We start from the raw sequence: 14,521 nt of genomic DNA, 5'->3' as shown, positions 1-14,521 counted from the left end.
GTTTTGCTCTATTTAATCCGTTATTATTTATGGTTAATTTCCATAACCATTAGTCTCTTACTCTCCACTGCTTACGAAATTTGGCGCTACAATGTTGGACTTGTTAGTGAAACAGCAATGACCGCTTTGGAAAAGATATATATGGCTAACGCTTCCATTGAGCCGCAGTTTTATTTTAGAGAAAAACTCCTCCCCGGTCACCGGCTATTTATGAAAAGGACTTAGCGTTCTCTGACCATTAGAAAATAACAAGCGGTTGTTATCCATTCTCTTCGTGTGACCGAAAAGACTCTCTTGTCGGTTTTTGGATAAAAAGTAACCGAAAGAGCCTAATGGTCAAGGGGTGTTAGAAAAGCCTTTCGGTCACATGGAGAGAATGGATAAGGACCGTGTTGTTATTCTCTAATAGTTAGGGGGTCTCAGGTCCTTCTTTTCATAAATGTTAGGGATCGGAAAGGAGTTTAATTCTTTATTTTATTTAATAAATTTTTAGAAGAACTCCGCCTATGTTACACTGCGGTACATAGCCGGTCCCAAGCCCGGATAAAGGAGGAGGGTTGTGTTAGGTCTTCGGCAACCAACGTAAAAATATAGTCGAACCCCCCCCATGACATGAATCAAAGACATTATTGCGCTAAAGCTAGGTCGTTACCCGGAAGTAACGCGCCGTATGGCTCGAGTACGGTGTCAAAGCAAGAGCCGCTGCATCGGTGCCCGGATGTAGTGTTAAATGAGCAAGGGTTCTCGCGTTTTCGTGAACGGACGAGGGTAAATAAGCTAGTTCACAAAGGAAAAGGTAAAGGTCGAAGCGACAAAAGGTTGAGATTTGGGACATGGAATATAGGCACTCTAACAGGAAAGTCCATGGAGGTGGTGGATACCATGACAAGGAGGAAGATTAACATTATGTGCCTACAAGAAACGAAATGGGTTGGTGCAAAGGCTAGGGAGTTGGATTCTTCTGGTTTCAAACTTTGGTATACAGGAAAGGTGAAGAATAGGAATGGAGTTGGAATAATTGTGGATAAGCAGTGGAAGAAGGACGTAGTTGATGTCAAGAGGGTGGGAGATCGGATCATCTCTATCAAACTTGTGGTGGAGGGAGGTGCTTTTCATGTGATTAGCGCCTATGCACCGCAAGTGGGTTCGGACGAACAACACAAGATAAGGTTTTGGGAGGATCTAGAGAGTTTAGTTCAAGGCATATCTTTGGGAGATAAGATTTTCTTAGGAGGAGATTTAAATGGCCATGTTGGGAGAGAAGTGACTGGATATGGGAGTATTCACGGAGGCCATGGTTTCGGGGTGATCAATGCCGAGGGTAAAACTATTTTGGACTTTTCCTCAACTTTTGATCTTCTCATTGCAAATACATGTTTTAAAAAGAGAGACGAACATCTTATAACCTATAAGAGTGGCATGACAAGCTCTCAAATCGACTTCTTCTTGTTGAGGAGAGTCGACCGGAATTTTGCATTAACTGTAAAATTATCCCGGGAGAGAGTTTGACAACACAACATAGGGTGCTCGTCATGGATTTTCGCGTTGAGCAAAAGTTGAAGAAAAGATATCATACGAAGAACCCAAGGACGAGGTGGTGGCGGATGAAAGGTGAGGAACAAAGAAGCTTCCTAAGACGGGTAGGAGAAGAGGCAAGGTGGGATGGGAATGAAAGCGCGGAAGAGATGTGGAGGGAGATGGCAGAAGTTATTAGAAGAACAGCAAAAGAAAGTTTTGGTGAATCTAAAGGAATAGGACCAAGAGACAAGGAGTCCTGGTGGTGGAATGCGAGTATACAAGAAAAGATAAAGATAAAAAGAGAATGCTTTAAAGAGTGGTCTTTATGCCGCAATGCAGATAACTGGGAAAAATATAAGGCGGCTAAGAAAGAGACAAAAGTGGCTATAAGTGAAGCAAGAACAAGAGCATATGAGGGTCTCTACCAGTCTTTGGACACGAAAGAAGGAGAAAAAGGTATATATAGAATTGCAAAGAGCCGGGAAAGAAGAACGAGAGATTTGGATCAGGTTAAGTGCATAAAGGATAAGGATGGAGAGGTGTTGGCTCAAGAGGAGAAGATTAATGAAAGGTGGAAGAGCTACTTCTACGAGTTATTTAATGAGGGACAGAAGACTCTTCCGAGCCTTGGTCGATTATGCACAAGGGAAGAAGATCAAAACTTTGACTACTATCGAAGGATTCGAGACTTCGAGGTAAAAGAGGCTCTAAAGCAGATGAAAAATGGCAGGGCAGTAGGACCTGATAATATCCCGATTGAGGTTTGGAAGGGTCTTGGAGGAAAAGGCATCAACTGGTTAACCAAGCTTTTTAATGAGATTTTAAGGTCAAAGAAGATGCCTGATGAGTGGAGAAAGAGCACCTTGGTACCTATCTACAAGAATAAGGGGGATATACAAAGTTGCGGAAATTATAGAGGGATTAAGCTTATGAGTCATACTATGAAGTTATGGGAAAGGGTGATAGAACGGAGGTTGAGAAAAGAGACACAAGTAACAGAGAACCAATTTGGATTTATGCCAGGCAGATCTACCACTGAAGCGATATACCTATTAAGAAGGATGATGGAGAGGTATCGTAGTAATAAAAGGGATCTACACATGGTGTTTATTGATTTGGAAAAAACGTATGATAGGGTACCAAGGGAGGTCTTATGGAAGGTTTTAGAAAAGAGGAGAGTAAGGATCGCATATATTCGGGCAATTAAAGACATGTATGATGGGGCCACAACTAGTGTGAAGACTCAAGGTGGTGTGACAGAGGAATTCCCTATTGGTATAGGATTACACTAGGGATCATCCTTTAGTCCATACCTTTTCACATTAGTCTTGGAAGTACTCACAGAGCACATCCAAAAGCCTGTGCCATGGTGCATGCTTTTTGCCGATGATATCGTCCTTATGGGAGAGTCAAGGGAAGACCTAAATAAGAAGTTGGAGTTATGGAGAGAAGCTCTAGAAGCGTATGGTCTGTGCATAAGCCGTAGCAAGACGGAATATATGGAATGTAAGTTCAGTCTGAGAAGGGAAAACTCCAATATAGAGGTGAAAATTGGAGAGAACACCTTACGAAAAGTTAAAAGTTTTAAGTATCTTGGGTGCATCATACAGGATAATGGAGAGATTGAACATGATGTAAATCATAGGATCCAAGCAGGTTGGTCAAAATGGCGAAGTGCATCTGGTTTTATATGCGACAAAAAAGTGCCTTTAAAACTTAAAGGTAAATTCTATCGCACCGCTATAAGACCGGCTATGCTGTATGGTACGGAGTGTTGGGCGGCTAAAGGAGAGCACGAACATAAGCTGAGTGTGGCAGAGATGAAGATGTTGAGATGGATGAGTGGTCACACGCGATTGGATAAAATAAGGAATGAAGATATAAGGGAGAGAGTTGGAGTATCACCCATTGTGGAAAAGATGGTTGAATCGCGTCTCAGGTGGTTTGGACATGTGAGAAGAAGACCGATAGAACATCCAGTCAGGAGGGTGGATGAGATGGAAGATGGACAAAGGGCGAAAGGCAGAGGAAGACCTAAGACCATCCATGAGGTGGTCAAACGAGATCTACATGTAAACGGTCTCTCTGTAGACATGATACATGACAGAGCACAATGGCGTCGTTTGATTCATGTAGCTGACCCCACTTAGTGGGACAAGGCTTTGTTGTTGTTGTAATAAATTTTTAGAAGATAGGTATCATTGATTAATAAAACAAGTATACTGGAAAGCAGAACAATAGATTGAAGGCCAAACATTAAAAATGGCAAACATATCTGATGTCTTGCTTAACTCGTTTACCAAAACACAGTCGACTAACTAGTAGTAACTACTAAAGTCCGAACTGATTGGTACCATAATGCATAAACGACTTTTGATTGATGACCTTAAAGCTTTTATCAATCTCTAGTACAAGATTGATTCAGCAATGGAAGAGATGAGTTATAAGTTGCAAGAGTTATGACACCTTTCCCTTGTTGATCCCTATGTTGGCTTCTACCTTACAATTTGTTGTCATTGGACAGGATGACTTGATTTGTACTAAAAAATCAGATTTAAAAAGATAATGAAGATATGGTTAGACTAAACTTAGGAAAGTAATTACAAAAATACACTTAGGCCCAGTTTGGGTAACCAACTTAATTAAGCTCTTTTTGATAAAATAACTTAAACATTAAATGACTCTGTTAAAAGTAACTTATAAATAAGTTATTTTGTGTTTGGATTTTTAACTCTAAAAGTGCTTATTTTATAGAAATGTAATGAAAAGTATAAGTATTACGAGAGAAGTCATTTTTTTTAACTTCTCTATAAACTCCAAAATAGCTTCTTAGAAAGTTGTAATTTGATTTTGAAAATTACACCAGACATTAATACTACCACTTTTCATAAGTCAAAATTAAAAAAAAAAGCTACTTATAGAGTTTCCCAAATGGGCCCTTACACTTCTTGAAGTGGTGCAAGCAGAGTCCCCTGCTTTGTGCACAGATGGTTCTCTTCATAGACCAGAGTCCTCAATGGCAGTGTCTGCTTAGCACACAAAACAGAAAAACATGCATTTCAACGCAGTCAAATCTTTGCTAGTTAATTCATGGCTGTAACTACACAAACACCGAATCTCCTTCCTCAAAGCAAACAAATCTTCTCTTTTTTTCAGTCCGTTCCGTCATTTACTGCTGTCTGTTAGCCAACATTTGCTTCAGCTGATGTAAAATGCATTCTCTATTGCAATAAATCCTAAACTGCTTCCTTTATTAGGAGCAGCCATTAACAATTCAATACCTTGTAAAAGAGCCTCAAGAAGAGGCACCAATACAAATCCCAGAGCAGCAATTTATACTAGCTTCTGTGGTTATAAATACAAAAAGCACAGGGAAATTATATTCATTCATTGTTTGTGATGCTATAAATACAACCAGAAAATAAAAATAAAAATTCTACTAAAATATGTGTTTACCAAGGTGTACACAAAGTTGCTGATACAGTTTGTAAGGTGGATTGGAGATTCACTGGTCAAGGCAGTGACAGGACTTCCGGAGTGACAGGGGTAGTACTTGCAAATACACTTCGACGCTCAAGTCAAAATGGATCTATGAGGTATAGGGTGGGGGTTATCAAGTCAAAATGGATCTATGAGGTATAGGGTGGGGGTTAGGAATGAGTGTCGTACCTGAGCGCTTGACCCTTCTTTTTATATTTGGAGCTTGTTATCTTATTTATTAGTTTAAGATAAGAGGGATATTTGATTTTGAATGTTGGTTAGGGATTATCGAACCGGTTTGGGCCGCGAGGAAGGCCCAGACCTGGGTAGCCGGGTTTGGGACTGCTCCGATGAGGAAAAAGTAAAAGGAAAAAGCAAGACAAAATCATGAACATTATGTTGGATGGTATATTTCTTTTTTGGTGGATGCTTTTGTTGGATAGTAGATGCTTATGATGATATGTAAAAGTTTTCAATTTATAATTTTCAACTCTTATTTACTTAAAAACAGTGTGAGATGAATCCGACACATCAGATTTAATGTGTTAATAGTGCATGAGCTGATTTGTATGCAATTCAAAGAGTTCAATATCATCATCCTCCATATTTCCTGTTTCTAACTCAAGTATTCTTGATACTGAATATATTTCTTCCGATCTTGAATGTGATTGATCTGCGACATGAAACTCGTGTACCTGACCGTGTAATTCTAGCCAGCTACAACCAGGTGTCTTCTTTAGCCCTCTATCTCTAAGAAAACTCCTCATTTCGGCAACTTTTTCCCACTTTCCTGCTGCGGCATATATATTTGAGAGCAACACATAGTTGCCTGCATTTTTAGGTTCAGTATTTATAAGCTTCGGAGCAGCAACTTCGGCAAAATGGGTCTCTGAGTGTAACTTACAGGCACTCAAAAGCGGGCCATAAACCCTGGCATCAGGCTTAAAGGGAATAGCATCTATAATTTCACTCGCTTTGTCAATTTGTCCAGCACGTCCTAGTAGGTCAACCATGCAGGCATGATGTTCCTGGCTAGGTTGGTAACCGTATATTTCCACCATCTCTCTGAAAATCTCCTTGCCTTTATCAACAAGGCCTGAATTGACACAAGCTGTGAGCAGGCCAAGAAATGTTACTTTGTCCGGAATAATATTAGACAGTTTCATTTGGTTGTACAACTGAAAACATCGAAACCACTCTCCATGTTTAGAATACGCATTGATCATAGAGTTCCATGCAATTAGATCCTTATGGCTGCTTTTCTCTTCATCAAATAGCTTTCTGGCCATCACTATGCAGCCGCATTTCGCATAGCTACTAACAAACGAAGTCTTAACGGATTTGAGTGAATCAATGCTGGCTTTCAATGAGTATCCATGTAAGTATCTTACATAATGCAATACCCCCATTTTTGCAAAAGCTGGCAAGATGTTAATGACTATAATGAAATCAACTCTTGTACCACTCAACTTCATCTTTAAGAAGAGCGATAAAGCCTCAAGACACTGGTCATGCATTGCATATCCTTTGATCAGTGCACTCCATGATACAACTGTCCTGTCCATCATATTGTCAAAAATCTTCTGGGATGAACTCAAGTTGTCGCATGCAGAATACATGTCAATAAGAGAATTCTGAACCGAAACCTGATAATCTGAACCATTTCTTATCACATGAGCATGTATTTGCCTTCCACACTCGAAATTCTTCAATTGTGTGATCGAAGAAATTGCAGGGATTGCTGTAAAAAAGTCAGGTCTAACCTTCAATCTAACCATACAATATAAGAGTTCCAAGGATTCCTTAGGGTACCCATTTCCTGCATATGCTGAAATCATTACATTCCAGACTACAAGATCCTTCTCCGGCATTTTATCGAACAACAACTCTGCATCTTCTAAACTACCTAACTTGACATACATTAACAACAATGCAGTATTCACAGACAATTCTTCACACAAATTTCTCACAACTAGAGAATGGAGGGCTTGTCCAATCTTCAATGAGTTCAAATTAACGGCTAACCTTAACAAATTAATCACAGTAAATGAATTAGGCTGAATATTCCCTTTTATCATCTTGCTAAAAAGTTGAAAGCTTTCATCCAATTTCCCACTTTCAGAAGCCTCAGAAATTAACTTGTTCCAATAGTTCAATTCAACTAGATAGTTTCTTTCAACTGGTTCATGGTCACCCATATCATCATAGAACTCAATCAAAGTGTTGCACACCAAGTCAAATGAATCCAAACCCAGTTTCACTATTTGCCCATGAACCATCCTCCCTTGTTCATGTGGCAGAGAAAAACAAGATCTCAACACAAACAAGAAACTCTCTTCATCTGGGCATAATGATTTCTCAACCATTTCCTTGTAAATAAGGAGAGTTTTTTCATGTCCACTAAACTGGGACAAGTTCCTCAAGACTGCGCCATAAAGAACTGAATCCGGATTTTTGGCGAAATGGAAGATTTTCAGAGAGAAATTTATGAGGCCAAAGTTGGCATAGCAGTCAATGAGTTTGGAGGAAAGAGGTGAGTTTTGGTGGAGCCCATGGAGGAAGAACCTCGCATGGATTTGTTGAAGGTGCTGTGGTTTTGTGCAGAGATCTAGTATAGAAGAAGAAGTGGAAATGGTAGTGCTGAGAAACCTGACACTCCTTTCAACGAGTAGAATGTTACGGAGACTATGAATCAAATGTTGAGTGCGAAGCATTTTAGGTGGAATCTAATAACATGTTAAGCTGGTAACTTCACTCTACTGAAGAAGCAGATATAATATAGGAAGTGAGCAATATACTAACAATATTCCAAACCTCTGCCTAAAATTGAGTTAAACCCCAAAATGGTCATTGAGATTGGCGTTTTGTACTGAAATCGTTCTTGAGATTCTAATTGCACCAATTACGTCCCTGAGATTGAAAAAAATGCACTATAGTAGTCCCTGACCCATTTTCCATTAACGACATGATGACATGGCATGATGACGTGGACTGTAAGTGACACGTGTCACTTCATGATTTGGCCACGTGTAATGGTAGGATGATGTGGTGACTAGTGACACGTGGCATGCTGATGTGGATAGTTGTGCCATGTGTCACAATGTTATTTGGCCACGTGTCCAGTTGTGCCACGTGTCGCAACAGTATTCGTCCACGTGTCATCCATTATGCCATCGTTGTATATGCACCAAATTAGTCCCTCACTTTGCATTAAGTGACTCATTTTAGTCCCTGAAATTAAATGTCGTACACCAAACTAGTCCCTTCACCAATTTTTTTCATTTTTTTAATTTAAAATTTTAATATCTTGGATACACTAATTTCAATTCTATTTTTTCATATATCGTTTAAATACAAGTGCTTTTATAAAAAAATTTAAGATTTTAGTTTTAATTATATAATTTTTTTAATAATTTAATATTGATAAATTTTGTAATATATAAGTATGTTATTATTAAAAAAATAATTATATGATTTATTAGACACATTTTTTCATAAAAAAATATGTGTTTTTAACAAGAAATTAATAATTAAAATAAATATTTTTTTCTTATGAAATACACGTTTTCATTATGTATAAATGAGCTAGATTGAAGGCACTTCAACCACCCTCACTACCACTTTTGATCTCTGCAGTCTAGACGAAAGAGGTCGGAGATGATAATGAGAGAGCTTGAAATGCCTTCACGTCAACTCTAAGACGGCGGCTATTAGAGGTATCCGCAAGAAAAAAAATATTTTATAAAAGTACTGAAAGAGGTTGGAGATGGTAGTGAAGGTGCTTGAAAAGCCTTCACGTTAACTCCAAGTCGGCGAATAGGGTATTCGCAAGAGAAAAAATATTTTATAAAAACACTTTATTTGAAGAACATGTGAAAAAATAGAATTGAAATTACTACATTCAAAAATATTGAGAATTTTGAATTTATAGAAAAAAATGAGAAAAAATTGGTGAAGGGACTAGTTTGGTGCACGACATTCAATTTCAGGGACTAAAATGAGTCACTTAATGCAAAGTGAGGGACTAATTTGGTGCATATACAACGATGACATAATGGATGACACGTGGACGAATACTGTTGCGACACGTGGCACAACTGGACACGTGGCCAAATAACATTGTGACACGTGGCACAACTATCCACGTCAGCATGCCACGTGTCACTGGTCACCACATCATCCTACCATTACACGTGGCCAAATCATGAAGTGACACGTGTCACTTACAGTCCACGTCATCATGCCATGTCATCACGTCGTTAATGGAAAATGGGTCAGGGACTACTATGGTGTACTTTTTTCAATTTCAGGGACGTAATTGGTGCAATTGGAATCTCAGGGACGATTTCAGTGCAAAACGCCAATTTCAAGGACCATTTTGGGGTTTAACTCCCTAAAATTCTTAGTGTGAAACTCCATACTTTAACAAATTTTAATTACTAGTCACAAAAAAAAAAAAAATTACGCCAAGTATAAAAAAATAAAAAAAAAGTCACAAAAAAAACTAAATTAATGTTAAAAATTTTATTTTATTAAATAAATTAATTTTTACCTCATATTATTTGTATGTAAAAAATTAATATAAAGATTTTAATTTTTTTATAAATTATGATATTTATTATTAAAAAATTATATAAATTGATCTATCTATTTTTTCCCGCAAAAATTGATGTGAGAATTAATAAGTTTAACATTAAATTTGAAGATTAATTTAGGTATTAAAATTTATTGAAGATTAAATTATCTTTTAAAAATTGATTTGAGATATTACATATATACTCATTTTAGTCCTTAAAGAAATTCGGATCAGACATTTTAGCTTCTAACTAAAATTAATTATTCGACTGGTCCCTAATAATTAATTTCATCAGTCACGTAGGTTCTTGGCTCCGTTAACTCTAACGGAAGACAAAATAGTCCATGACAACTCTAACAGGGGTCAAAATGATTCCTGACCTTCTCTGTTCGGAAACGACACTATTCTCTCCCATTTTCATCATATCTCGCATAACACTAACAGTCTAACACTGTAACTTCAAACTACATAATGCACACTCTGTAACTTCAATGTTCACACGAAAAAAAAATTCTCATCTTGTTCTCAACCAATTCATACTCAAGAAACTAATGACTATGTCTCTCAAGTACTTGTCATCTTTGATGGATCCCATGAATCTAGACAGCAAGTCTGATTAGTCAAAACCCGTCGTCATCGTTACCATCTCCTTCCTTCTTTACCCTATCATCTCCATTACCACATTGTCCAATACTTCGATTGCTTTCTTCAGCTTCTTCTCCGAATTAATATTCAGTAATCGCTTCAGTTTCCGTATGAGCGGCAATGGCGACATTGCTCGTTGTATTGATAACTTAGATGTGAGGTCAAAACTGTCTGCCAACTTGGACTCTGGGAAAGAAGGAACACTCTGTGTTTATTTCAAATGAGAATTTGCATATGATGTCGAGGAAAATTTTTTCATGATGTCCTAATATCCAACAATCTATATTGCTTGTCGGAGAGTGGAGAAAGGCATGCCCTTGGAGTAGTTGTGAAACTTGGTCTTGAGGATTTGGTGGACGTTGTCGGGGTTGGAGGTGATGCTATTACGAAGAACGTGGAAGTGGAAGCTTCTGGTAGGTGAAGTGTAGAGGAGGTGGGTGTACCAGTCACAGAGATTTAGAAAGTGTGTGATCCATGACATATTAGGTAGGTGCAACACGTGTGACAGTTATACCATGGCTAGATCTTGAAGCTGAAGAGCAAGAAAAAAAAGATGGAAAAAAAGACTGTGAAGGTGAAGAAGGAAAGTATGAATGTTAATATTATACGAGATACGATGAAAATTGGGGAAGAACAGTGTTGTTTTCGAATAAAAGAGTTAGGGATCATTTTGTTCCTTGTTAGAGTTGTCAGAGATCATTTTGTCCCATGTTAGAGTTGTCAGGAACCGTTTTGTCTTCTGTTAGAGTTGACGGAACCAAGGATCTAAGTGGCTGACGGAATTAATTATTAGAGACCAATCGAGTAATTAATTTTAGTTAAGGACTAAAGTGTCTAATTCAAAATTCTTTAAGAATCAAAATAAGTATATACTCAAAACTTTTTTACTATTTCAGGAATACTGATATTTTAATTATTTTAGTTATTAATTTCAACTATATATTTATTTTATGATTGATATTAATGATTAAAGCTTTTAAAACATCAATTATCCTGATATACTTAAAATTTTTCTAATAATATATAACCTATGCCAATTGCCATGCTGATGAAAAAGTATTAAACTTTTTTAAACTGAAAGATATATACCCTTATACATATTAACTACAACTAAGATAGATAATGCATTTGAAAAGAATGGGAGAGAGTGGAGTGAGTGGAAATGAAGGATCTATTGAGGATGAAAAACACAGTGAAGTCATTGGCAGTGTCGATGAGAGTATCTAAAGAGGTGGAATATATTAATATTCCAAACTTCTTAAAATATAAGCCCTACTCTTTGTAAATTAAAATGATAAATGACGAGAGAAAAAATTTTAATTAAAACAAAAATAGAAAATACAAATATATGTACTGTAGTTTGGTCATGCTTTCGCGTCAAAGTTTCGTGAACCTGTTACTGAAATTTTTTTTTATAGAAGGTGAGAACATCGTCCTCACAGATTTTCAGTCAAAAAGAAAAATACCATCAAAGTAAAAAAATACTTACAAATAGAAAGAATCCCATTATAAAAGCAATAATTTTTAAAAATAATACTTTAGAAAAATTTTATGAAAATTCATATTTCGAAAAAATCATAAGAAATCTTATTAAATTATAAAACCATAAAGTAAATAGTTTAAGGAAAGAGAAAGGACCACCCAATATGCCTAAAGGCTTTCTGCCAAATAACTTTCATCACTCATTCTTATCCATCAAATACATAGACTAAAGAAACAAGGTAATACCTAACCTTATCGCTCCAACCACCATAACTACACTAGGAACAACCTTCAACGTCACCATTGCCAGTATAAAAGATCTCTCAATTTTCAAACACAAACAAAATAATACAAGAATACACAAATAGAGAGTACAGATAGAGAAAATAAATCAAATAACAGATAAATACAATTATACAATTTGGCAAATCAATTACAAAATACATACCCACTATAAGAAAAATGAGTTTTAGCAACAATAACATAAAGAACACTGTTTCTTTTATTTAAGTTATGTTTTTATAGCCATTATATATTTGCTATTAATACTATATATTATAATGACAATTATTATTATTTTCGCAAAAAAATACATAAAAAAATTTTTTTAAATAAATTTTAGTGGCAATTATATATTTGACATTATTATTATATATTATAATGGCACTTATTATTATTGTCACTAAATTATTATTTATTTTTACTTTTAATTTTAATTTTTTAAAATTAATACTAACAATTATTTAATTGCCATTAAAATTTTATTATAATACTAAAACTTTTACTTTAATATATATAATTTCAATTAAATTTATTTTTAGTTTTAATTTCTCTCTATCTATAACAGCAATTGCTATTATTGCCGCTAAATATTTTATTTTATTTTTATTATTTTCTTCCAGTAATTACCAGACAGAGTGAAAACCTATTCCACCCTAAATCAAGTAACGAAAAGTGAGAAACTCCACAACGGCACAACCTCAAGCACTTCCCTCCATCTCCGAACACAGCTGCAGACCTTGCCATTGTCGACAACCGTCCTTCATTCAAACTGCATCTTTATTCCTATTTTTATCCTCTACCTCAGATCTGCGTTGCTATCTTCGTTTCTTCGTTCGTTTTAGATCTATGTCGCTATTTACGTTCCTGTCGCCAAGGATGAAATGAGAATATGGCGGAACTGGCAGCACTATCATCTTCAAAAGCATCGTCAATGGCGGCAAGGAAGTTTGACACGGAGGTTGAGGAGCTTCTTGACAGGATGCTCACTGCGAAATTCCAAACTTGAGTTCTTGTTCTCCAAGCTCCTCCTTCTCTGCATCTCCTCCAATTCTGGCGCTGCATGTTTGCAAAAATGTTTGGCAGTTCTCTTCTTCTTCTTCTCTCTCTCTCTCTCTCTCTCTCTCTCTCTCTCAATTTTATTTGTCAGCAATTTTGAGTGTTTTAGCTTTCAAATTTAAAGATGCTACTGCTAATTTTTATTAATACTTGTGTTAATTGTGCAACTGGCATAGAATTTCAAATTTGTAGTTGTGAGGAACTCAGGAAAATTTGAATTAGAATATAATAGTAATAAATTCTATGCTTGATCCTTTGCACAATTAGCACTATGCTAATTGAATTTGCATTTGGCAAGATAACTATTCAATTGATTCAGTTCTACATTTAAAGGGATGGGGCACACTCGAACAATAATTAGCTATAATAATGTAATACCCTACCATACAAAGTTTTACACCTAGGATGTAAAATAGAGGTGACGAGGCTCTACGACCTCTAAAAGTAAAATTATATATAATACAGATGGAAAAGGTTTTATCTAGGAGCCTTTGGAGAAAAGTTATTGAACGAAATATAAGCAGAACAATGCAACACTCATGATCGGATGAAAGTAGGCAGGTGAATAAGATTGAACAAAAAAGATAATATAAATATATAAGATCAGAGTTCCAAAAATATAATTAACAAGCTCTAGGCTCATCCTGCAAAGCAAAGACCAATTAGAATATAGATATACATATATATACACCCCAAAGTAGCCTAAAACAGAAAACTGACAACTTGTTTCTCCGAGTCAACCTCTAAGATGGACAAACATAAAATACAAGGTAGAGAATCTATATACATATATAAATATAAATAAAATACAACCCTAAATCCCAAGAGTTCTTCACTTCCACAGAGTCTTCAGAATACATAGTATGGTGCTTCTAAACATGCATCTGAAAAAACAATAACACGTATAGAATGAGAATCGGAGGTTCTCAGTATGGTAGTGGGGCTGCATACATAAGATATAAGGTCCCGGAAAAGTCAGAGGCAATCCTAGAACTTCGACATTCAGATATAAACTTAAAGGAATAAACTGAACCATAAAGTTGGTAAAACTCTCTAAGGTACCCAAGTCACAATATAACTCTAATTCTGCAGTTTACTTTCTGTCTCATTTAACTCAAACACCTTGCTTTCACTTTCACATAACATAACATTCTATATATTTTACCGCTTACCATTAAATCATTGTTAACCAACCCTTACCACTGACCTAACCAGTCACGGCCTATGGCCCAAATCAAACCAGCTCGGCCTCCAGCCTAAATAAACTCAACCCAGCCTCCAGCCCATTTCAAAACAAATCATCATCATTATCAGTCCACCACCAAAGTACTAAAAATAGAAAGACAATCACAGACACAAGTAAATACAAGGCAAACATATTTAAAGAACAGTTACAACAGTATCACAGTTACCCGTTAAACAGAATTTATCGGATAGGCAAACCAAAACAAATATGCATACCCAAACAATACAAACAAATGC

At 36.3% G+C, this 14,521-nt stretch overlaps 1 protein-coding gene across 1 annotated transcript; it reads right to left on the bottom strand.

Annotated features, from left to right (window-relative positions):
• Nucleotides 1–5,543: 5,543 nt before the first annotated feature.
• On the bottom strand, nt 5,544–7,712 carry LOC112703599 (pentatricopeptide repeat-containing protein At1g11290, chloroplastic-like). Its single transcript, XM_025755133.2, has one exon. The coding sequence runs from the start codon at nt 7,710–7,712 to the stop codon at nt 5,544–5,546; it is 2,169 nt and encodes a 722-aa protein (XP_025610918.1).
• Nucleotides 7,713–14,521: the final 6,809 nt, after the last annotated feature.

This window comes from Arachis hypogaea, chromosome 7 (genome assembly GCF_003086295.3).
Source record: "Arachis hypogaea cultivar Tifrunner chromosome 7, arahy.Tifrunner.gnm2.J5K5, whole genome shotgun sequence".
NCBI lineage: Eukaryota > Viridiplantae > Streptophyta > Magnoliopsida > Fabales > Fabaceae > Arachis > Arachis hypogaea.
This window is presented reverse-complemented; position numbering and strand designations above follow the sequence as displayed.

What these genes read in the sequence shown, in the direction of transcription:
- LOC112703599 (XM_025755133.2), bottom strand. Translation starts at nt 7,712, where the DNA reads ATGCTTCGCACTCAACATTTGATTCATAGTCTCCGTAACATTCTACTC.